Source organism: Mytilus trossulus, chromosome 11 (genome assembly GCF_036588685.1).
Source record: "Mytilus trossulus isolate FHL-02 chromosome 11, PNRI_Mtr1.1.1.hap1, whole genome shotgun sequence".
NCBI classification, from domain to species: domain Eukaryota; kingdom Metazoa; phylum Mollusca; class Bivalvia; order Mytilida; family Mytilidae; genus Mytilus; species Mytilus trossulus.
Window position 1 is genome coordinate 57,410,321 of NC_086383.1, and position 25,342 is coordinate 57,435,662.

At 32.3% G+C, this 25,342-nt stretch overlaps 1 protein-coding gene across 1 annotated transcript in view; it reads right to left on the reverse strand.

The window, feature by feature from the left end:
- Nucleotides 1-2,388: 2,388 nt before the first annotated feature.
- Nucleotides 2,389-25,342, reverse strand: part of LOC134690190 (uncharacterized) — a 51,246-nt gene continuing 28,292 nt past the window's right edge. The window contains exons 9-15 of the mRNA XM_063550167.1: nucleotides 19,900-20,325; nucleotides 16,307-16,458; nucleotides 6,599-7,831; nucleotides 5,748-5,837; nucleotides 4,232-4,312; nucleotides 3,121-3,574; nucleotides 2,389-2,853 (exon numbers count right to left, since the gene is read on the reverse strand). Of these exons, the coding sequence (XP_063406237.1) occupies nucleotides 2,816-2,853; nucleotides 3,121-3,574; nucleotides 4,232-4,312; nucleotides 5,748-5,837; nucleotides 6,599-7,831; nucleotides 16,307-16,458; nucleotides 19,900-20,325 (2,474 nt within the window). The 3' untranslated portion in view covers nucleotides 2,389-2,815. The remainder of the gene's footprint in view (nucleotides 2,854-3,120; nucleotides 3,575-4,231; nucleotides 4,313-5,747; nucleotides 5,838-6,598; nucleotides 7,832-16,306; nucleotides 16,459-19,899; nucleotides 20,326-25,342) is intronic.

Here is a 25,342-nt window from a genome sequence, read left to right on the forward strand (position 1 = left end):
GAGGTGAATACTGACACTTTTCAGTTTGTGCTTTATAAAGAATATTTCCATAAAAAAGTGGATGTGAAATACCTGAACGTATAAGAAGTCTGCATGTTGAGCTATATTTACGAATGATGTCCTTATACCGATGATAAAATTTAGTAAATGTTTTGACTAGTTTGTGATATCGAAAACCCTGGTGTAATAATTTTTCAGTAATACATAAATTTCTCTCGTTAAAATCTAAAACATTGTTACATACACGAGCGAATCGTACAAGTTGAGACATATAAACACCGTAAGATGGTGACAAGGGAACGTCACCATCTAAAAATTGATAATTAATGATAGGAAATGAAAAATCATCTCTTTTATCATAAATTTTAGTATTCAGCTTTCCGTTAGTGATATAGATATCAAGATCGAGGAAAGGGCAGTGGTCATTGTTAGTATTAGCTTTATTTAAAGTAAGTTCAACAGGATAAATTTCTTTACTATGTTGCAGTGATTACGTTGAAAAGTCTGCCAGGGACGTCGTGCACTTTCGATTCGATTTTATTATAAAATCCAGCACGGTGACATATATATTTTTTATTTGATATTTGGAGAAAGCATGACAAAATGCAGTTTATGCAGAAAAATGATAAAAATTACATTATCAGAAACACTTCATTTCCATATTTTTTGGATTACAAAAATACCAATTTGAGCATCTGGTCTGCAATTTCAAGCAAAGCTTGAAAAAATGTATTTAGTAATTCGTGTAGGGATTTATTTTTTTCCTTATTGTCACTTATCCCAGCTTCAAATTGAACCCGATTTTAATAATTTAGGACGAAGAATTTTTGCTCCAAAATTTTTATAATATTGCTGAACTCTTTTGCAAAATTGCACAAATCCCCAAATCCCCAATTTTCAGCCTCAATTTTCTCGAAAACAAGCACGGTGACCTATGTTTTATTTTGTGTTTTATTTCATAACTCGACAAGGCCTACAACATATTTCAAAACTAAACCAGATGCTCTGCAGGGCGCAGCTTTATACGACCGCAGAGGTCAAACCCTGAACGGTTGGGGCTAGTATGGACACAAACATTCAAACTGGATACAGCTCTGAATTTGGATTGTGATTAAAAAGTTGACACAGCATAGGTTCTGACACAGAATGAATGTGGTCTTATGAACTTAAACTGCTTTTTTTTGCTTTTGAGCAATTCAGTATGCCGTTGAATATTAATCCTTTGATATTTGAAGAAATTTTCTTTTTCAATTTTTGAAATCTGAAATAAGAAAAATTGAACCCCACCAATTGTTTTAACCTCCCCCTTTCCCTTATTCCAAAAATGATCTCAATTCAAATTTCTTATGGAGTTTTCAACAATAACTACTCATTTAAATACTACATAGAATATGAAATGTCATACAGTCATGATTTAAGTTGATTTTTTAAAACTACTATTCTGGACAAAGAAAGATATCTCCAATGCAACATTTTATATTGGCAAATTTCCAATGAAGTTCATTTAACTTAAGTTTTTGACAAATTTCCAATGGAATTTATTAATTATAAAGTTTTTGGCAAATTTCCAATATATATAATTTAAGAGCTGTTTAGGTGAGATATTAAAATGAGTTTCAATTACCAACCTTACACTGCTTTTAAATTATGTTTTGTATTTAAGTAATTGTCCAATAACCTGGAAACCCTTTCCCCCTTTTTTGCACCTGATTCCTTAACGGTTTGAGCCATAACTCCCAAAGATAATTCTAACCATCCCTTTGTGGTATTCCAATATCCAAAATCTGAATACATGGTTAGATTCATCATATCAAAGAACCCCAAGAATTCAATTTTTGATGAAATCAAATAAAGTTCAATTTTGGACCCTTTAGACCTCAATGTGAACCAATTTGATAACCGGCCCTAAATATTAAAAATCTAAATGCATGGTTAGATTCAGCATATTGAAGAACCCCATATATTGAATTTTCGTTGAAATCAAACAAAGTTTAATTTTGGACCCTGATTTGGACCAACTTGAAAACTGGGCCCATAATAAAAAAAACTAAGTACATGTTTAGATTCAGCATATCAAAGAACCCCAAGAATTCATTTTTTGTTTTTAAAAATCAAACTTTATTTTTGGACCCTTTGGACCTTAATGTAGACCAATTTGAAAACCAGACCAAAAATTAAGAATCGAAATACACGGTTAGATTCAGTATATCAGAGAACCCCAATAGTTAAATTTTTGATGAAATCAAACAAAGTTTAATTTTGGCCCCTTTTGGCTCCTAAACTGTTGGGACCTCAACTCCAAAAATCAATCCCAACCTTCCTTTTGTGGTCATAGACCTTATGTTAAAATTGCATTGATTTCTATCTACTTATACTAAAGTTATTGATTTCTATTAAATTAAACTATAAAAGTTATAGTGCGAAAAAAACAAGAAAATGCTTATACTAAAGTTATTGTGCGAAAACCAAGAATAATGCAAGATTGGGCCCTTTTTTGGCCCCTAATCCCTAAACTGTTGGGACCAAAACTCCCAAAATCAATCACAATCTTCCTTTTCTGGTCATAAACCTTGTGTTTAAATTTCCTAGATTTCTATTGACCTATACTAAAGTTATAGTGAAAAAGTCTACATTCCATAACTCTATGAATAGACAGCTTTGTTCTCTATTCCATGTTTGCAATCACATTCCATAACTCTATGAACAGACAGTTTTCTTCTCTATTCCATCTTGGCAATCACATTCCATAACTCTATGAATAATCAGTTTGTTTGACTTTTTCATCTGGTTAATTCATACGCCTGAGCTTATTTCTCTATTGTGTTGGAATAATTTCAACTTCAATATCCATTTCTGAAATGAAAACAAAATAAATCACAACTGCTCAGATAACTTTAGTTTCTGTTTTAAGTTCTACTTTAACAGTTTTCAAAGAAACCCAATTTTTAAACCAGGAGAAAAAGAAGCTATATTGATTATCATGCAATGGAAAATGTTCTCTAAATACTTATGTTTTATGTTCGCATACCTTCATACTGTTGTAAAAAAATAAATGGATACAATCATAACGAACTTTGTGCACAAATTCTGTTTTTAAAAAGGCTAAGATTTCTAACTTACCTAATATTTCATTTTCAATTGATTGAACGTCCTCAGTAGAAATAGTTTTAGCCAAAATTTCATGTAGGTGATCAGTATAAAGCCTTGTTGGTTTGTTAAGTTGATCAAAACGTTGTAAGAGATCAGTTAATATTTTACACAACTCATTAAAACGTGTATCCCCAAGTTCAGCTGCCCGTGAGTGTTGTAGTTCATTCCTTGTAAGTCTTATACGTTCAATATCATCTCCAACAGCTATGTTTGTAACCTGAATTTTTTGCCAGTCCCCTCCCCATCCTTTAGATGGAACATGCTTTTTTAATTTATAATGCTCCTGGTACAAGTATGTGATATCACAATCGCTCCTTGGACGTAGATTTGGTATATCTTGTTTTAACAGGTCATAAGAAGCATCAGCAAGAATATTAAGCACAATTATTCCCATCTTTGTAAAATTGATCTGCTCTGCGGTGAACTGAAAACAAATAATAAAAGTAAATAATTGTTATATAAAGTATGTAAAAGGTCAGCGTAATCGTGAATAAGGCTACTCCAATATCCATCCTTAGTTTCTTTTTGTTTTGGGGATGTAAAAGCACCCTGCCACGTCCACTCTGTGATTTAGCTAGATGGTTTTTTTCTGCTTTGCATCCATCTGATGAGTTAAGCCCATTTCAACTGATTTTTATATTTTGTTCTTATGTTGTCATGTTAAACCTTTGTCCATAAAAGGTTAGGGAAGGATTGGTGCCTTGAACTAGTTTATCCCCGCCACATTCTGTGTTTGCCTCTCCCAAGTCAGGAGCCTGTAATCCAGTTGCTGTCGTTTGTTGTTGTATATTATATTATTTTGTTTTTCATGTTAATATCATTTTGAACATAAATCAGGCTGTAAGTTTTCTTGTTTGAATTGTTTTACATTTGGCGTTTCTGGGCCTTTTATAGTTGACTATGTGGTATGGGTTTTCCTCTCTACTGAATGCCATACAGTAAACTATAGTTGTTAATTTCTGTGTCGTTGATGTGTTTTCGAGAGTTGCCTTAATGGCAATCATACCAATCTTCTAAATGTTATATCGGTCAGAATGTTTATTATACATAGTTTCGGATACATTATTGTGATATCATATACCTCTCTCAAATTGCATTTACTTGGTGGCTCTTCAGAAATATTTGAATAATCTCTCTTACCACGTTTGACACTTACACGCACCTGCAATTAATAAATTATGTTCAATTATACAAAATATAATATAATAATTAGTAAACCTTGAGAAATTATTCAATTTTGACAGAAAACTAAGCATTGTGGATGATACTTATCCTTTCTGCTCACTCTATTTGTTTGGACTTAGGAGTTATAATTCACATACAGGTTTCATTATATTAATCATGTATAGGGCTGGTATGTAAAACAAACAAAGTTTGGAAAACTCATAGTAACTCTGAAATAAGTAAAATAATTTGTATTGGGCGATAAACAAATGAACAAGAGGTGAGCTAACTAGACATACAATCATGAGATATGAAGGCCAATGTAACTATCCACCTGACACCAAATGGAGTAGATGTAAGCAACTATTGGTCGCCGTACGACATTCAAAATTGAACAAAACTAATACTGCATATTAAGCTATAATATAATTTCAATGAGATTTGAAAACAACACCATATATATTTCATGCGTTTTTCTGGATTTACCTTCAAAGGATGAATAAGAATCTAAACAGTTGAAGAGCTATATGACCAAAATGGATCTAAAAATAGCCAAATCTATCTGAAGTCAACTTTGAGGAAGTTCAAACATAACATTTTTTTTAAATTTCAAAATTTATTAGCTGACAATTTTAGAAATTTCTGTCAATAAATAATAAACTAATAATTTGATTACAGACTTTCCGTTTTGAACTTTTCCTCGGAGTTCAGGCCATTTTGAATTTCTAATATACATGATATACATCTCAATCTACTAGCATACAATGAAGAAAAAAAACAAGAAAAAAACCCAAATAAAACTAAATAATGGTAAAATTCATCATGCAAGGCCATATACAGATATACGAAGACTGCCGAGTAGTTTATTAAAAGCTAAAAGTGTTTGCCAAAAATGCACAAAAATACCTGAACTCATCAAAACCTCATTAAACATCTTCAAGGACAATTAGCTTCTACAAGGGGTCAACTAATTATGTATGCTAGATTGACAAATTTGTAGATCTTGTCCTGATGATCATTTTAGCTGTAAACAGTTTCTGCTTATCTTTTATAGTTTTCATGATGATGAGCGAACATACAAAAAATGGGTAAACATCCATATTTAGCATGTTTATAGCTAATAACTGCTCTATAAGCGTACGAAGTCGACAGTTTATTTCGGACATTAAAATTATTTGTAGAACTTGACTTGTCGATCATTATTGGTGTTCTTTCTTTCTCTTTTCTTCTATAATGTTTTCAAACCCATAAAAAGATTACGGATCTGATTACCCGTTATAACTGATAGTAACAATAATTGACCAGTGATAAATGCTATCCATGTAATTATGATTAATCTAAAACATCCTACACATTTAGTTATACAAAACTACATATATTTACATAATACTAGTTTATATACATGTTGTATGTTTTCAACAGTAGAGTGTTACCTTTGTGGATGTACTTTGCATTGGACTGGTGTTTTCAACCCAAAGATGAGATCCTGGAACATGTTGAGTTTTTTCAGAAATCTTGGTCAGCTAAAAAAAATAAAAAAATAGTTACCACTATTGAATGTTCATTACTTTACTTAAATTTATAAATAATTAATGAAACATACATAACAATGTACAATGTTATCTAGTTGCAGCAATAATCTATAACTACAGGAATTTGATAAATTGTGATTTCCCTGCGTAAAAACTGCCTCAAGGAATTTAATATCCCTTTGTACTTTTCTTTTTTGACTTCATAGACTATATGTATGTCGATCCTGTGTGAACTGTTATCACACAAGTGACTTCAATAAGTAAACAAACAAAATTTAAAAGTCATTCAAGCATGACTAAAGGTACATCCCAATATATATTGCGGTTAAATTGGAAATGAAGAAAACTTTATAACATCCTTAAACTAAATATCAATTATCTAGTGTATGTTAGTCTTCAAAATTATACCAAATCAATAAGAGTAACCTAAAATCAACTGAAGCCTGACTGAGGGGACATATCCATATATACTCTTAAAAACATAGTAGACATTCAGATATTTGTGCCAATTTAATACAAAAAGACAGATAATACACAAAAAACCCCCAAATAAAATGACAGTGATTTTTTTTATAATTGCTAAACGGGTACCTGTGGATAATATTTATGAATCAAAGGAAAAGCGTGAGAACAAGTGGTCAACACATGTTTTATAAATGCAAGAATGACTTCTAGACTAATATATTAAAAATGATGCAATAACATGAATGAGAAGAAATCTTTCCTATCAAACAATTAAAATAATATATTACCTGTATCGGTGCATGATCAGACCATTCATTGATATGTGTTTCTGTACACATCTCACAAAAATAATCTGCATCTTGCTCATAAAATCCTGTCACACAGTCTGGTTCTGCAACGCTACATCCCAACATTTTGTCAAATTTTACAGTCGTCATTTTGAATCTTTTACATATTATAGTGTTTATTTCTCTTGTAACAAAATCATCAATGTCCTTGAAAAGACATCTTTCAATGTTACAATGTTTCCCAAAATCCCAAACCTGAATCTGAATCACATTGGGATATGTCATCACAAGTAATTTTGAAGTCTTGTGAAACTTAAAGACGACAGCTCCTCTGAAAAGAGCTATTGGCCGTTTTGTTTGTCCACGGACAGGTACTTCTGCAATTTCGTACTTCCGGCTCAGTGAAGCAATCAAATGATTCATTAAATGTCCTGGTAGAAATTTAAATTTGAAACATAACCAAGTGGATTTTGTACAGTTTTTTTCTGTCACATTAAATTGTTTGCGTATAGGACAGTCAGGTATATCTTTAACCATGCACGGTATGTAATAGCAAGGATTTGTATCAGCGGCATCTCTGTCTGATACAGTTGGACATATTATAATATCAAATTTCTCCATGACTTTCAATATATGATCTTTATGTTGAAACAAGTTTTGCTTTTCCTCAAATTTAAAGATTTTTTTATTTGTTTCTAATATATTTTCCAAAACCATACTATGTAATATTCCTCTAATATTTAAATCATTCCATTCATCCATTAAAAGATGCCGTCTGGCACCTGATTGAAATTTCTCTGCTGTTATTATACATTTAAAAGCATCAGACAACCATTGAGTATCTAAAATGATATAATCTGAAAGATCCTCAAAATAAACCAAAGCTCTGAGTTCATGATGAAATTTTAAATATAACATAAGTTCTTCATGATTTAATGGTTTTGGTATTTCAGTAGATATTTGCTTAATTTCATTAAAGGAAATAATTGGTAACTCCTTCTTTTTCTCTCGTAGACATTTTTCCAACTGAATGAATTTAATAGGATAGTCTATATTCCATGTTCTCATTGTTGTGGCTAAGTTTAAGAGATTTTGTCGTATTAGCTGGAATACACTTGGATTATCTTCTGTGTTTGAAATAAAGTACTCGTACTTATCACTAATGTGTCTTCGTGCAACAGCTGAAACATCCTCAGCATATTTATCAAGGCAATCTCTACATGCATCCTCAATCTAAAAAATAAAGTCATTTTCTTCAATAAGTCTTTGAACAAAAAAACATAAAAGATATGTCAATGGTTATTATAAATTAGACTACCGTTTCACAATGAGTTTAGATATACATCACAAGACAATGATGATGCCCCCTGCAGTAAGCACGAATATCTAGTCCACAAGCAGGGATGTTGAACTTCAACTTGGAATAGTTTTGTGCTGCAAAAAGTAAAATAAAAAAAATACCGAACTCCGGGGAAAATTGAAAACGGAAAGTCCACAATCAAATGGCAAAATCAAAAGCTCAAACACACCAAACGAATGGATAACAACTTTCATTTTCCTGACTTAGTACAGGCATTTTCATATGTAGAAAATGGTGAAATAAACGTGGTTGTATATAAGTTACTTGAGTTTTGATTAACCATATAGTTAAACAGATCCTTTGGAAAAAAAAAAATCCCGGATAATGGCTAGTTTTTGAAAGTCCTATAAAGTCTACTCCTATGAACACGGGAATAAGAAAGATTGTTATTGTGTAGAAAAGATGTATTTTGTGTCAATGTTTGTCACCAGAAAAATAAATAAATGGAAAATGGATGTGAGCAGTCAGTACAAAAAAGTGTTATCGAAGTTCACAGAGGATTGGAGTCAACCTTAAAAAAAGACAGAAAAACTGCAAATATTGAGGTGCGTACGTGAAAGAAATGATGCATCAATGGTAAAGATAATTACACAGATTTAGATTCAACAGAAAAGCAGTTTACCATTTAGCATCCATGACCAAGAATTAATTAAAGTAAACACAATCAGGCAATAAATAAAGCAATACCAAATAATCAGCAGTCAGAGCTCAGACATAAATAAGTCTGAATCTGCTTTCGACTCATAGAGGTCTAAATTTGTAAGTTTTAGGATTTGTCTCCCTTTAAAGCAAGACAAAATACGACTTTAATAAGTCAAATATTGTTAAGCAAGAAATAAAAAGAAATAATTGACCAGAATCAAAAAGTTGCAAATGTCGCCTCCTACAAGTTGATAAGATACCAAAATTGGTTAACTTCAAGATCTAGACCCACGCATATTTCTAAAAAGTTCATGCATCTAAATCAAATAATGACTACATTGAAAGACAATGCTTTGTCTTCTAAAGAAAAATATGAATGAGAGTCTAAAAAATCGGAGATAATGTTAATTAACCTTACAATATGCAACCACCTGGAATCACACTAATAATGAGGTAAAACATCTGTGTTTAGTAAGGATGTTCAATTAGATAATTAAACATAGATAGCTCAAGTCCTTGTGAACTCTCAGACAGGTTTTTGCTGTCATAGGTGGTGTACTTTGGCCACCAATTAAAATTAAGTTTTTTCATCAACAGAAATAGACCTAAACAAGTCTGTCATTTTCTGACTTAGATAAGTCTAAAATTGAAAACAATTTTTTATAATAAATACATATTTTGACATCTTTAAGTCAAATACAGAAATGGACCTGTTTATGTCTGAGCTCTGATTGATCAGGCCATGAACTTGCTTTTACATTTTTAATAACGACTGTTAATGACGCCCTATTCTTGCATAAGAAGTTTTTTTTTTATATCGCACATACTCAACACATACTGATCACTTTTGCTCAGGAATGACTCATGTGACTCCGATACCTTTCCACCTGCAAAACTTCAGAGCAAATTAATAAGTCCTTATTGCTTCTAATCACAATTCAGACGCAGCATGGCTAAAATGTTTCAATTATAGTGTTTAGCTCTGACCTTATCAAAGGATTTGCCATTGATCTCGCTGGAAAATTGAGACTTTCAGAATTACATCAAGGTATGTCGGATAATTTGCAATGCATGAGGTTGATCGATTAGACAGTGTGAATTTCAATCATCTACAACGTATCAATTGTCGAAAATTTGGACACAAGGAACAATATAAGGATACGTCAGTTAATATCAAGTTTCATTAAAATATAACCCTATTGCCTATGAAGCTTCGTTCAGTGCTTCTTTGGAAAAGATGCCCGCGTAGCTTTTCACATTTGTTTCTTGATTGATTGATGAAAAATCTCACAAAGGCGCGTCTGAACCGTATTTCGTGTGGAAAATAAATTTAGAAAGATATTGGTATTACCAAAGGTATCGACTCTGTAGTAATGTTTACTTTCACCCAATTCCATTTGGGATTAGCGGTGCAGTGACATCATGAATAAAGGTCACGAACATTAATAAAAGCTTTCTATTCACATGGTTTTTGTGATTTCTACGAAGAGGCAAGGCCATACCAGATAATCATTGCAATGCATGAGGTTGATCGATTAGACAGTGTGAATTTCAATCATCTACAACGTATCAATTGTCGAAAAGGAGTAGGTCCAGTAAGGACCGATTTTGGCCTCAAATTTCAGGTTCATCTGACGAAATATTTTGACCACTTTTTAAACACTGAAGTGTCTATTTTATTTGAGTCAATTAGTTTATGTGAAAGATTTTAACAGATTTAGTCATTAAAAACGATCCGATTCAAGCTCAAATATGAAAAATCGACCTAATATGCCGAAAAATGTCACTTTTCAGATGGTTTTTGGTAAAAAATGAAGGTGGCTGCATCCGTGTTCATCCTCAACCTTTATATATGTTATGTATTATCATAAAATACAACTTACATTTCAATATTAAGGATGAACACGAATGCGGCCACTTTCGTTTTACACGAAAACCGTCTAAAATTTAACTAAAATGCTAGAATTATGAGGATTTCAGTACTTTAGCATGACTTAATGGTGCTAGTACAGGATTTATGTGCATTGTATTGTCAAAAACAGCCCATATTTATGTAGCAGAAGCATTTTACTGTCCAATAGATAACTAAAGGTTTACATTTTAACAATTTTGTAAAACTGCTATATTTTGGGGCCAAAAAGGTGTCTTACTGAAACTACTCCTTTGGACACAAGGAACAATATAAGGATACGTCAGTTAATATCAACTTTCATTAAAATCCGTTGGGTAATATCAGGTGGTGGATACACCAAAAAAAAAAAAAAATATCGCCTTGACAGATTTAAGAAAACAGATAGTTTAGGGGGAAAACAAATGGATTAATTTTGAAAATAGAACCATTATTTTTGAAAATTGGTAAGAGTTCTAGTAACTTGATATTTTTTTTATCAATGATATTAAAGATGACACAAGTGCTTTATTTCAGCATATTTTTTTTTGTAGAAATTAGCCTACAAGTTGACATTGTAAATACAGCTGTTTCACAAACCAAGCCTCTTTTAAGGAGTTTAAAATATTCAGGATACAAAAATACCTCAATTAAACTAACAATAGTGTACTCTATCCTTAGATTCTAATAAATATTCCATAATCACAGAAACGGCAGAATTATTAAACAAATATGAGGGCTTAGGGGAAAAGCTCTAACCCCTGGGTCATAAAACAAGTAATTTAAGCATTAGCAGCCCTACAAAGTAAAATCACAAAAATACTGAACTCCGAGGAAAATTCCAACCGGAAAGTCCCTAATGAGATGGCAAAATCAAATGATAAAACACATCAAACGAATGGACAAAAACTGTCATATTCCTAAACAGACCATTTGAGGCAGATATTATGACTTTTTATAGATACAGTTAGATGTGAACTGGATACTAAAGGTGGATTGGATACTTTATGTAACCTTGAATGTTGTAATGATTAACTACTAAGCTTTCCATTTATTGAATTCTGAAATGCTTTCAATTTGTTATCATACAGGTTCTATACATTTTATGTCAGAAAACATGCACATACATGTAGGGTAAGCTGACATTAATTAAAGAATTAAATTGTTTTCGAATTGTTTAAAAATTGAATCAGGGGTTGGGGTATAAAATATACAGTAATAGCATATCCAGTGTTTTATTTTAGGCTATGATCATAATAAAACAAGAATGTGTCCAAAGTACACGGATGCCTCACTCGCATTATCATTTTCCATGTTCAATGGACCGTGAAATTGGGTAAAAAATCTAATTTGGCCTTAAAAGTAAAAAGATCAACTAATTAGGAACATGTGTACTAAGTTTCAAGTTGATTGGACTTCAGCTTCATCAAAAACTACCTTGACCAAAAACTTTATCCTGAAACTCATACTTTTAATTTCTATGTTCAGTGGACCATGAAAATGGTGTCAAAAGTCAAATTTTGATTTAAAATAAGAAAGATCATATCATAAGGAACATGTGTACTAAGTTTCAAGTTGATTGGACTTCAGCTTCATCAAAAACTACCTTGACCAAAAACTTTAACCTGAAGTGGGACGAACGGACGGAGGCACAGACGGACGCACAGACGAACGGAGGCACATACCAGAAAACATAATGCCCCTCTACTATCGTAGGTGGGGCATAAAAACTATTGTTGTGAGAAAAAGTGTTTTCAAGATTTTTTGAATAAATGCTTTTATAGGTTGCATTTTGTAATTACAGCTGTTTCACAAACCACGCCTCTTTTGGGGAGTTTATAATATTCATAGATATTTTGTTTTGATTACCTACTGGTTCACGGCTATGATCTATATATGTTTCATTTCGTAGAAACAGAACTTGGGAATTTTACCAGTATGAATACACATGGATAGTGGTGAAATTGAATTCTAAGGAAGACCCAAAGTAAAGAGACAGGTAGTACAGCATTTAAGTATAAGTTTAAACTCTTAGAAGTTTGGGTCATATACATGTTGAAAAAACTATAAGCTGGTAGAGCATAAACTAAGGGTAAAGATAAGCTAAAAATATTGATAGGTCATGGACCACCTTTTCGAGATATTTGAAATTTAAAATATGGCGGGAAAAGGCTGACTTGGACTTTTACCTTATATTTGCATTGGTATTATTTGGGTCTCAAAACAAAAGAAAGAAAATCAAGAATCTTCTAAAATTTTGGTAAATGACCTTTCGTGAGCTATTAAGTCTTATATGAAAAAATAAATGGGTGTTATGGGGCAAAATATTTTACATTGTATTGTATGGAAAAACACCAAGGAGTCCGAACATTTGACACAAATTCCAAAACCTCACCTAAGTACATCCTTAAATAGTCCAGCTAACATATTATACAAATCCATTTGTAAAGCTTAAACTGAACACTCAATTGGTGTAAGCAAATGTATATGTATCTTAAAAATTACTGAAATTGTATTTCCTTATTTTTCATTTTTCAGAAGAGAATAAGCTAAAACTATATACTTGGAAACTTTTAAATTTCATATTTCAAACGAAACACTTATTATATAAATGGAAACAAACAAACGACAGTCTATATGTGATGTATGTAATGAAAAAAGATGATTATAACCACTTGTGTTATTACTTGTGAATGTTTAGAAAATTTCTGGAAGAGTATTTATGTCAGAGTTAATGAGAAAACAAATGTAGATTTTAGCATATCGTTAAAAAAATTAGTGTTCGAATGTAAAATTTTTGAAAAAAATATTTTGGTCGGAATTATTTCAAAACAATTTTAGGTTTTTCTATATACAATTCGTATTATATATCTAATGAGAAATTGAAAAATGTTAATGTCTTCCAAATTTTGGTTCAAGAATGTATCAAAAGATGAAATAAAACAAAATAATAAAATAAAATCCGTTACTGCAGTCAGTGATAAGAAGTATCCAAAATTGAATAGATAAAAACATAATGCATAATTTTTTTGTATTTCAAGAAATGTATATATATATGAACAACTATTTATGAACCTTGGTTATCAGTGAAACCGTACATGATACATCAAGAGGATCTTGGACTCTTGATGTAACTACGTAAAAAGTATATTTTGTGAATAAACTAAATAAGTCTGAAAGAAAGTTTCATATTGAAAGTACATAAAACCTGACACAATCAAATGTTATCAACCAATGGAAGAAGTGAAATAAACAGCTGCGCCATGAGCGCATGACACGCCCGACGTCTTGTGTGGAAGTTTTATGCAATAATCATAAATAGATTCTGAGAAAGTTTTAAGCAATAACCATATATTGTTTTTGAGACACGGCGGGACATGTGAAACCCCCAACCCTGTTTTTTTTTTTTTACAAAAAACTAAATATCACTAAAATAAAATTTTGAATCAAAACCAAAAAGTATACAGATCTTTAGATTAATATAACAAAGAAGTGTGTAAAGTTTTAAGCAATAATCATAAATTATTTTTGAGATACGGCGCGACATGTAAAAAAAACCTCCCCTGTTTAACAAAATACTCAATAACTCCAAAATAAAGTTTTGAATCATCACCAAAAAGTATTCAGATCTTTATATTAATATAACAAAGAAGTGTGTAAAGTTTTAAGCAATAATCAAATTGTTTTTGAGATACGGCACAACATGTAAAAAAAAACTCCCCCTTTTTTACAAAATACTCAATAACTCAAAAATGAAATTTTGAATCATCACCAAAAAGTATACAGATCTTTAGATTAATATAAAAAAGACATGTGTAAAGTTTTAAGCAATAATCATAAATCGTTTTCGAGATATGGTGCGACATGTAAAAAAAACCCTCCCCTTTTTTACAAAATACTCAATAACTTAAAAATAAAATTTTGAATCATTACCAAAAAGTATACAGATATTAAGATTAATATAACTAAGAAGTGTTTAAAGTTTAAAGCCATAAGCAAGAATCGTTTTTGAGATACGGTGCGACATGTGAAAAAAACTCACCCCTGTTTTAGTTACAAAGTGCCGTAACTCAAAAAGTTTTAATCTTATTTTCACCAAAAAGTATACAGATCATTTGACCATCATAAGAAACAACTATGTTAAGTTTCATAATTGGATAAGTCGTTCTCAAGTTACGGTGCGACATGTTTACGCCGGACAGACAGACATTTGTATACCATAATATGTGCTGTCAAAATTTTGACGGGCGTATAAAAAAAACTGTCATTGTTGTAAGTTTAAAGCGGACGCAATAAACCATGTAGGAGGAGTTGCAATGACAAGTTCGGTTTTGTAAAAAAAAATTAAGTTGAAAGGTGTATAGTTAAAAAAAACACCTGAATGGGTCAGAAAACCATACCTGCGTGCACATCTATATATTAGGATCTAACAAATTAATACACAAATTTTCATGTAGATCCAGAAAAATCAAGTAGGAGGAGTTGCGACGATTAGGATGGTTTTAAAAAAAGTTAACATTTGTAAGGTGACATGGTCATGATTCTGATTATCTAAACAAAACGAAATTTCTTCAATGGCAATGTTTGCATATCATGATTTGTCATTCTATAAAGTTTGAAATGAATCAAACAAGGAATTAAATTAAAGAACCTTTGTGAGCACGCTCACATACCCCACGCCCCCACATTGTCACTGGACCAACAAAATCTCACCAGATTCCTAAGTTCAAAGACTCATAACTCTACAAAAGTCAACTGATAAACATTTTCTTGTGGATATGCACATTTACACACTATGTCCTCATTAACTACAAAGGTTCATGAAATTCTGTTGTGTGGTTTCAGAGGAGTTGCGATGACAAACTGTTGCAATAGTATCAAAGTTCAAAGAGCATAACTCCTAGATTTTTTTTTTCCTGTCGACATGCACATCTTCATAGTATGTCCTTATTATCTACAAAGATTCATAAAATGCTGTTGTGTGGTTTCAGAGGAGTTGTGATGACAAACTGTTGCAGTAGAATATTTAGGCCAAAGTTCTAAGTTAAAGAGGCATAACTCCTAGAAAAAAATTCAATCGTAATTTCCTGTCGATATGCACATCTACATAGTATGTCCTAATTATCTACAAAGTTTCATGAAATTCTGTTGTATTGTTTCAGATGAGTTGCGATGACAAGAACAGGACTGACGAACGGACAGACAGACAGACAGACGGACAAACGGACAGACAGACGGACGGGTCAAAAACAGTATACCCTTTCAACTTTGTTACTAAGGGTATAAAAATTCAAAGGAGTTGCGATGACAAGAACAGGACTGACAGACGGACTGTTTAGTACTTTATGGCAAAAAGTTTAAGATCAATGCGAGGAGCATAACTCCTAGAAAAAAAAATTGAATCGTAATTTCCTGTCGATATGCACATCTACATAGTATGTCCTTATTATCTACAAAGTTTCATGAAATTATGTTGTGTGGTTTCAGAGGAGTTGCGATGACAAGAACAGGACTGACAAACGGACAGACAAACAGACGGACGGACGGGTTAAAAACATTATACCCTCCGCAACTTTGTTGCTTGGGGTATAAAAATTCAAAGGAGGTTAGATGACAAGAACAGGACTGACAGATGGACTGTTTAGTACTTTATGGCAAAAAGTTTAAGTTCAAAGCGAAGGAGCATAACTCCTAGAAAAAAAAGTGTAATCGTAATTCCTGTCGATATGCACATCTACAAAGTTTTATGAAATTCTGTTGTGTGGTTTCAGAGAAGTTGCGATGACAAACTGTGCATAATATGTATACTAATATATACCTTTACTTCCTCAGAAGCCTCAACTTTGTCTTTATGTGTACCAACAAGAACCACTGGTGGATAAAGACACTTATTCTTCTCTTCAATACTTCCAAGAACTTCAGTGGTACTACAGTAGCAATGTATTGAGTTCATCCACAACTGAAACATCTCTACAAAGCAAAGACTTTTCATCAGCACATCTATCTTACACTTCAAGTCATATTTACCGTTTTTTACATCACGATGACGGTAAGGGCATTCCGATGTATTGTTGCCACAGAGATTTGACTTTAGATTTTGACTGGTAACCCATAGTATAAATAAGCGGACATTATTGAGTGCAAAATAACATTCCTTATCGCTTGTTATAAATTCATTTCTTCAATGAACACTCATAAAAATATTTTTTTAGAACACAAATTAATAATATGAAAATGTTTTGTCATTTTAAATATATATATAAGTAAAAAATCATTAATATACATGCACTGACATACATAAAAATTGTGTTAACGCATGCGGAAGAATATCTCGAGAAAAGAAGGTTTTGCAGGAAAATATGAATGCCTACTCAAATCCAATCTATAAGATCGAATTATTACAGAAGAGTGTCCATCATGCACTTGCACTGCACTAGTAGAACAAAAAGATTGTTTTCTGAGACAAGTGCTTGTGACCATCCACAAGAACTTGTGGTCATCCGATGTCAGTACTTCAGCACTTTGATTAATTATATTGTGTCCAGGGGGTCTCCATATGGGGTAAATGTATCTCAGTCATGAAGATTTGCCAGAGCTTGCATTTCCCATCATGATAACCTTTGAAACATGGGGTCCAAGTGTTCAGGTTAAAGTTATCCCATGGAACATTTTATGGACTCCATCACAAGTTGGTCATCTATTATGGAATGTCTGTTTCACCAATGATGATAAATATGTTCCAATAGTCGTAACTACAATCCTGTCCTCTTTTCTCTGATTATGACATCACTTAATAAGATTTTACACACAATGTATACTCCTGTGAACAACACGACGGGTGCAACATGTGAAGCAGGAACTACATACCCTTCAAAGGCACCTGATATCACCCCCCGGTTTTAGTGGGGATCATGTTGCTTTGTCTTTAGTTCTATGTAATTGTTTTTTTTTTTTTTTTTTGCCATCTAATTGTCAGATCCCTTTGGTACATTCATCTCATTTGATAGTATGATGAAAAGTTGAATTTACAATCAGCAGACTGCTAGGTAAATAAGAGAGATATTTTTTTTTCTAACTGACAGGTCACATTTATTATAGTGAGTAAAATATTTTGTGAGTAATTTAGACGCTTGTTCTACCATAGTGGCGGTGGACGATAGAATGACAAGAAACCAAGACTTATTTGTGGACAGTTTCATGGTCCTTAATAATGGACTGGTCACATTCATTATTGTGATTTATATATATTTTGTGGGTAATTTAAATGTTTGTTTTACCAAAGTTCATTTGAAAAGACCTTATGACATTGCTACTGAGGTTGTCAGGTTGAAGTTTTATTAATGTTTTAAGAACCAATTTTTCTTTGAAATTATGCAGATTTTTCTTTCATCAAATTGTTTTCTGAATGGATTTAATACTTTTATCGACCATGATGCCCATAATTTCTGTTGCCTTAATCATACCAATGGAAAGATCAGAAAATATTGCCCTTAAAAACAAATAGGTTTAAAAATAAAATTGTTAAAGTTTGAATGATGTCTGTCTTTTTTTCTTTATTTTCTAGCGAGATGTGATTATTAAAAATCTACCATATTTTCCCTACTTTATATATTCCTATTTTGTTTTATGAAGTGGACTGGCCATGGTTATTGGATTCTTTGCACTAATTGAATGTGTCAGACTCTTAATCGTACAGGTTGTATATAACAACATACAATTGTCTAAATATAAGTTGAGTCCAAAGTTATTTTGTAATTATTAAAAAAAATGAAAATCACTTAAATAATAGAGACAACAAAATAATTAACTACTTTATCGAGTCAATTCATGGCAAATCACAAGCAACATTACGTCATTTGAAACTCTGTCATAGCGCAGTGAACATTGCATTATCTTGTGCACAAATGTATTGAACTTATTGGATGCGTTTATTATATCTGCTTTGAATATGTCTAAATTAATGCAGAATATAATGCTAAAATACCAGTAAGCAGATTTCCTTATTTTTCATATAGCATAATATATGATTCAGCAGATTTGTCACTGTTTCGAAGTAAACAAAATTACTTACTAGCATAGAAATGAATGGATAATTTGTTTAACAAAAATTTGTAAGAGTTCCGCGGAACCTAGTGTCTCACCTACCTTATAAATCTTATAAATGTTTTAAGAACTTTAACTGCAGATTGTATGTAATGTTAACTGGAAGAAAGACTAAGTCCATTTATAAGTAACATACTAAAAAACAGGAAATATATTTTTACAAAATTTTCTTCTAGAGACTAGCTTTTGATTATAAACAAGCTTCTGTCCAAATTTGGTAGAAATCCAGGATAGTTTAAGAAAGTTATTAAAATTTTAACACGCTGACATGTCTCGCCTTCTTTACTAATCATTGATATTATGTTGATAGTCCTAAATATAAAGCTTTATTACAACTGTCACATAAACCTAACATTAACCAAGAAAACTAAACATTGACCAATGAACCATGAAAATGAGGTCAAGGTCAGATGAACCATGCCAGGCAGGCACGTACAGCTAACAATTCTTCCATACAACAAATATAGTTATATATAACCTATTGCTTATAGTTTAACAAAAACAGACCAAAACACAAACACTTAACACTGAGCAATGTACCGTGAAAATAAGGTCAAGGTCAAATCAAACCTGCACGACTGACTTATAGATCATAAAATATTTCCATACACCAAATATAGTTGACCTATTGCATATAGTATTATAAAAAAAGACCAAAACTCAAAAAGTTAACTTTGACCACTAAACCATGAAAATGAGGTCAAAGTCAGATGACACCTGCCAGCTAGACATGTACACCCTACAATAATGCGACAAAAGTCATAGGCTCACTCGACAAAAACGTTAACCACAGAGTGAATGTAATGTTAACTGGCAGAAAAACCAAGTCCATTTATCAATAAAATACTGAAAAACAGGAATTTTGTCTTTTACAAAATTTATTTCTGGATACTATCTTATGATCATTAACAAGCTTCTGTCATAGTTTGGTAGAAATCAAGGATAGTTTAAGAAAGTTATTAAAATTTTAAAAACTTTGTCCACAGAGTGAATATATAATTTTACATGCACATACATGTATCATTGAAAAGCTAAAATTGCTATGGGATAATCAAGAACACAATAATGTACGTGCATATGACGATGGAGGTTATAACAACCTTGACCGGCTACGTGAATACTGATCAGTCCATTCAACTTATAGTACGCGTGTTCTATTTTCGCAGGTGTGAGGGCCAAGGTTTGAATTGGCCAATGAAAACGATCATTCCTTTACGAGTTAATCTAATAAAGTTTGTTTGACTGATTACCCCGCACGCACTACATTTCGCTAAGCTTGACCGCATATAAGTGTATATGATATATTACCTTTTGCTTTTTTGTCATCAGCCTCATTGAGTTTTGTTACGACAAGATAAATCGCATCTTGTGATAAAAAAGTTTGATGTGTGTGGTAAAATTCTTCATCTCCTGCAAAATCCCATAACAATAATGTGGCATACTCCTCTTTGTCATGTAAATCAACATTAGATTTAAGCATGGCTTCAATTTCCATTTTTGCTTGTTCTAATGCTTGGTTTCGTTGCTGCAAGATTACTGGAGGTTCAACTTGAGATTCAGTGGTAACTGAAGGTAACATTATTTTAGGCTGCTGGGTTACTGTCTCTGATTCATCAAAACTTGTTGATGGTGTGTTTTCCTTCACAGCTTTATGGGCTTCTTCTGCTGATGCTTCAATTGTTCCTTTGAATGGTTTCAAGAGTCTTGCATGAATTTCAGTTTCTCCATTGGTTCCTATCAATAGAAAATTACAATAATATTAAAAAAATGTGAGATCCCAGTATAAAATAAACTTGAACCACCATGCGACAGTGTGGTTTTTGTATCATTTTGAAGGCAAACAGTGAGTTGTAATTGTTTAATTAAACCCTCGTCTTTTGGTCTTTGGTGGATAGCTGTCTCGTGGGAAATCACAAAACATTGTATATCAATATCTTCACATGATATAGCAGCATTAGCTACCAGATTCGACCGGAACTCTTAGTTTGATTTATACTAAAATGTATATCAAAAATTTTACAAAAATTCACAGAAAATTTCGAAAAAGACACAATTTTGATGAAGCATTGATCTACATTTTGCTGTTGGAAAACCTCTAATTCGCATTCGAGATAACATCCAAAGATAGGCATGTGACAAAATGTCAATTTAAAAAGATTATTATAAATAACAAACGAAATAGTGTAATGATAATATTCCTTAATTCTGTGAGATATCATATCAAAGATAAATAAAAGAACCTTAGTGAGCACGCTCACATACCCCACGTCCCCACATTGTCATTGGAGGAATTAAATAAGAAAAAAAAATTGTATAAGAAAAAATACTGAATAATAATTTCCTGTCAATATACACATCTACAAAGTATGTCCTTATTATCTACAAAATTTCATGAAATTCTGTTGTGTGTTTTCAGAGGAGTTGAGATGACAAACTGTTGCAGAAGTACATTGAAGCAAATAAATTCAAAGGGGCATAACTCCTAGAAAAAAAATTGAATTGTAATTTCCTGTTGATATGCACATCTACGTAGTATGTCCTTATTATCTACAAAGTTTCATGAAATTCTGTCCTGTGGTTTCAGAAGAGTTGAGATGAAATTCTGTTATGTAGTTTCAGAGGAGTTGCGATGACAAACTGTTGCAGTAGTACATTGAAGCAAATAAGTTCAAAGGGGCGTAACTCCTAGAAATTAAATTGAATTGTAATTTCCTGTCGATATGCACAACTACATAATATGTCCTTTTCATATAAAAAGATTTCATGAAATTCTGTTGTGTGGTTTGAGAGGAGTTGAGATGACAAACTGTTGAAGTAGTACCTTAAAGCAAATAAGTTCAAAGAGGAATAACTCCTAGAAAACAAATTGAATCATGATTTCCTGTCGATATGCACATCTACATAGTATGTCCTTATTATCTGAAAAGGTTTCATGAAATTCTGTTATGTAGTTTCAGAGGAGTTGCGATGACAAACTGTTGCAGTAGTACATTGAAGCAAATAAGTTCAAAGGGGCGTAACTCCTAGAAGTAAAATTGAATCGTAATTTCCTGTCGATATGCACAACTACATAATATGTCCTTTTCATATAAAAAGATTTCGTGAAATTCTTTTGTGTGGTTTGAGAGGAGTTTCGATGACAAACTGTTGCAGTAGTACATTGAAGCAAATAAGTTCAAAGGGGCATAACTCCTAGAAGTAAAATTGAATCGTAATTTCCAGTCGATATGCACAACTACATAAGGCCACACCAATTTGATTCCTTGTTCGACGGACCCGCTCGCACCTATTTTTTTCAAAACATAATTTTTTTATTTTTTTTATATTTCCGCTTCCCGCATCCGGAAATGTAATCATGTCCATTTCCCGAACCGTTTTTATTTGTAAATATTATAAAAAAATATCAACATTTGTTTTTAAAATCACAGTCTAACCTGTATATAACGATTTTAAACATAAAAGCACCCAACCACACTTTGTAAATATCTGTGAGAATATTTGTTTCAACAAGAAACCTATTTACCCAAAGCGGGAGTGCTCCGATATAAATTTATACTACCTGTTAAGAACAAAAAATTAGTTTTTTTCCCCCTTACTTATATTCCCTATCAAAGTTTTCGTTGTTGGAATAAAGTACAAAGAACTTCTGAAGGATTTGCCTTCACCTGCAATTATATTGTATGCTGGCGAAACAAAACTATCCATAGCCGCTGCATGTTTATGCACCTGTCCTGATTGATTGAGGGGCCTGTCGTTTAGCAGTTATCGTTTGTTGATGTTGTTCATTGATATTTTCCTGTTTGGATATGCATAATATATAAATTATATCGTTGGTTTTCCTGTTCGAATTGTGTACGCTAATAATTTTGGGGTCCTTTATAGCCTGCTGTTTGGTCTGTATCAAAGCCCTGTGTAAAAGGCCGTACTTTGACCTGTGTTTGTTATTATCAGGTTGAGAACAACCCTCCCTCAGACAAGGGGTAATTTTACTGATGTAGAAAAGAAAAAAGAAATACCTAGGATTTGTATAGTTCTTCTATACAAACCAGAATACTTCTCGTCATGAACATTGATGTTTTGACTTAAAAAAAATATATGTTTTTCATGTGTTGAACATTGGTTTCTTTTACAAAAAATAATACATCTTAATAAGTTGTGAAATATTTGAATTTTTTCTTCAGTGTATGTTTTTACTTGTCCACAGGCAATCCAGACCAAAAAATTACTTGTCCTTGTATTCAAATATGTACGAGCCAAGAAAGTCCAGCATAGCATTTCCACATCCCTATCATTACACTGTTTCATGATTATAGCTCACCCAAAAAAGAAAAAAAAAGTAAAAATTGTCACAACAACTACAAAGTGTCAACAGATGATTATCTAATGAGTCAAATGTTGATTGCAGTCATGTTGTCTTATTTGTAGATCATATCGTCATTGTAGCTGATCAGCATGGTTAGTGTTTTTTCTATTCATTACAATTTTCAAGGTTTTCAAGCCAAAAACTAACAACATGGGTAGCTGACTATACAATATTGGTTTTGCTCATTGTTGGAGGCTGTACGGTGACCTATAGTTTCTTAAATCTACGCCATTGGTCTCTGGTGGATTCATCTTTTTTTTGTGTATAAAAATCTTCAATAAAGGGCATGTCCAATAGCTCATATAAGGAGTGATCGATGATTTTTTTAACTTATTTATAAATCTTTTTGCTGATAATTTTTGATAAACATTTTCTTTCTATCTATTATGAATATTGTCATAAAACATAAATAAGTAAATATTTCACTGAAAAAGCAACAACTCCTTTAAGCAGTAGGATGAACAAGCAAGTGGATAATTTTAATAGTGTAAAAATATGCAAGTGTTGGGTAAACAGGAAGTTGTTGAGTGATGAATCTGAAAACGCATCACACCGTATAGCTGACTTGTATAAATCCTGAAACCAGATTTCAGAAATCCTTGTATTGTAGTTCCTGAGAAAAATGTGACGGAAATTTTCAACTTGGTTATCATGTGTAAAATAGTACAAGTGTTCGGTAAACAGGAAGTTGTTGAGTGATGAATCTGAAAACGCATCACACGGTATAGCATACTTATATAAACCTTGAAACAAAATTTCAGAAATCCTTGTATTGTAGTTCCTGAGAAAAATGTGACGAAAATTTTCAACTTGGTTATCATGTGTAAAATAATACAAGTGTTCGGTAAACAGGAAGTTGTCGAGTGATGAATCTGAAAATGCATCAAACGGCGTAGCAGACTTATATAAACCCTGAAACCAAATTTCAGAAATCCTTATATTGTAGTTCCTGAGAAAAATGCGACGAAAAATATTCATGGGACGGAGGGACTGACGGACTGATGGACTGACGGAAGGACAGACAGAGGTAAAACAGCATACCCCCCTTTTTTTCAAAGCGGGGGTATAAAAATTTCAGACATGTCAACTTGTTTGAAGATCTTTAGCTGATAATTTTGCTATTTCCAGGTACTCTATAACTACTATAGTGTCATGATTATAGCCAGAAGCGTAAAACAATAGTTACAATTATCATTAAAGGGCAATAACTCCTATAAGGGGGGACTTAACATTTTAGCTATGTTGAAAGGCTGATCCCGTTCCTCTGTAAAACTTATAGAACTTTGTTAACTAAAGATAATATAGAAAAAATTTAATAATCATCATTTTAAAGTGCAATATTTTCTTATCTACCACAGGTTCCTTTTAAGTTCACTACTACACACTGCTGATTAGTTAGCTACTGCAGCTGAATTGTAGGTTAACTACTAGAGAAAATTTGCAGTGAGAGAATTTTTCACAAATTGTTAAGGCTGTGTTATGAGTACTATAATAAAATGTTTAATTAATCAGTATTTATTGTATATTTATTGAAAAATGAAACAAATACCAAATCAATTTCTTTCTTTTCCTTATCAAACATGAAAGCTGTTGTTCAAGGACGAAAAAAGTTTTCAAATTATTTGTCCATGTTTGGCTTCTTCAGCCTCGGAAGACTCCCAATCTTGTTCCGACAAACTAAACTATTCCTTACGATACTTCTAATTTTGCTTTCTAATTGCATAAATCCTTCAAATTCTTCACTTTCGCTATCCAATTTGATAGCCCATTCGTCCGCCATTGTTTTAATCGCATTCCGAACACGTGTAAAATTCATCATAATTTGTTAAAAAGGAATGTACGAGTTGAAAGATTATTCATTTGTTAAACCGAATTTCATTGGTTCATTTCGGGATTCCCCAACAGGTGTGTCCAATCTAAAGGGTTTTAATAGTGGTATATTTTCCGGAAATATCCGTCACCGGGACTGCGCTAGTGTATGTTACAACGGATCTATCAGTCACTGCAAAAACACGATAGATTATGCAAGCAGATTTATCAGTCACTGCGGACAGAACGATGATGAAAACCATGTATATATCCGTCAGTGGTAGATAAAGAGTTATAGGAAGTCCTTTGACAATCTGCATCCCTACATTTTTTGTATGTATAACAGTTTTCCTATCTTATTCAAATAACATCTAATTATGCTTAAAAGGGGGGGAAATTATCTATTTGATGTTGTTCACCTTTGCTTATACTGCGTAAAAGCTAACATAATTAATGTTGCCAACTTATTAATGCACTAGATTTGCATTTGGCCAATTAATGCCTGTCATCTATTTTCCAACACGTCGAACTAATTGTGAATATTCAAGACCTGAAATCATCGAAATGGAACTTTGAATC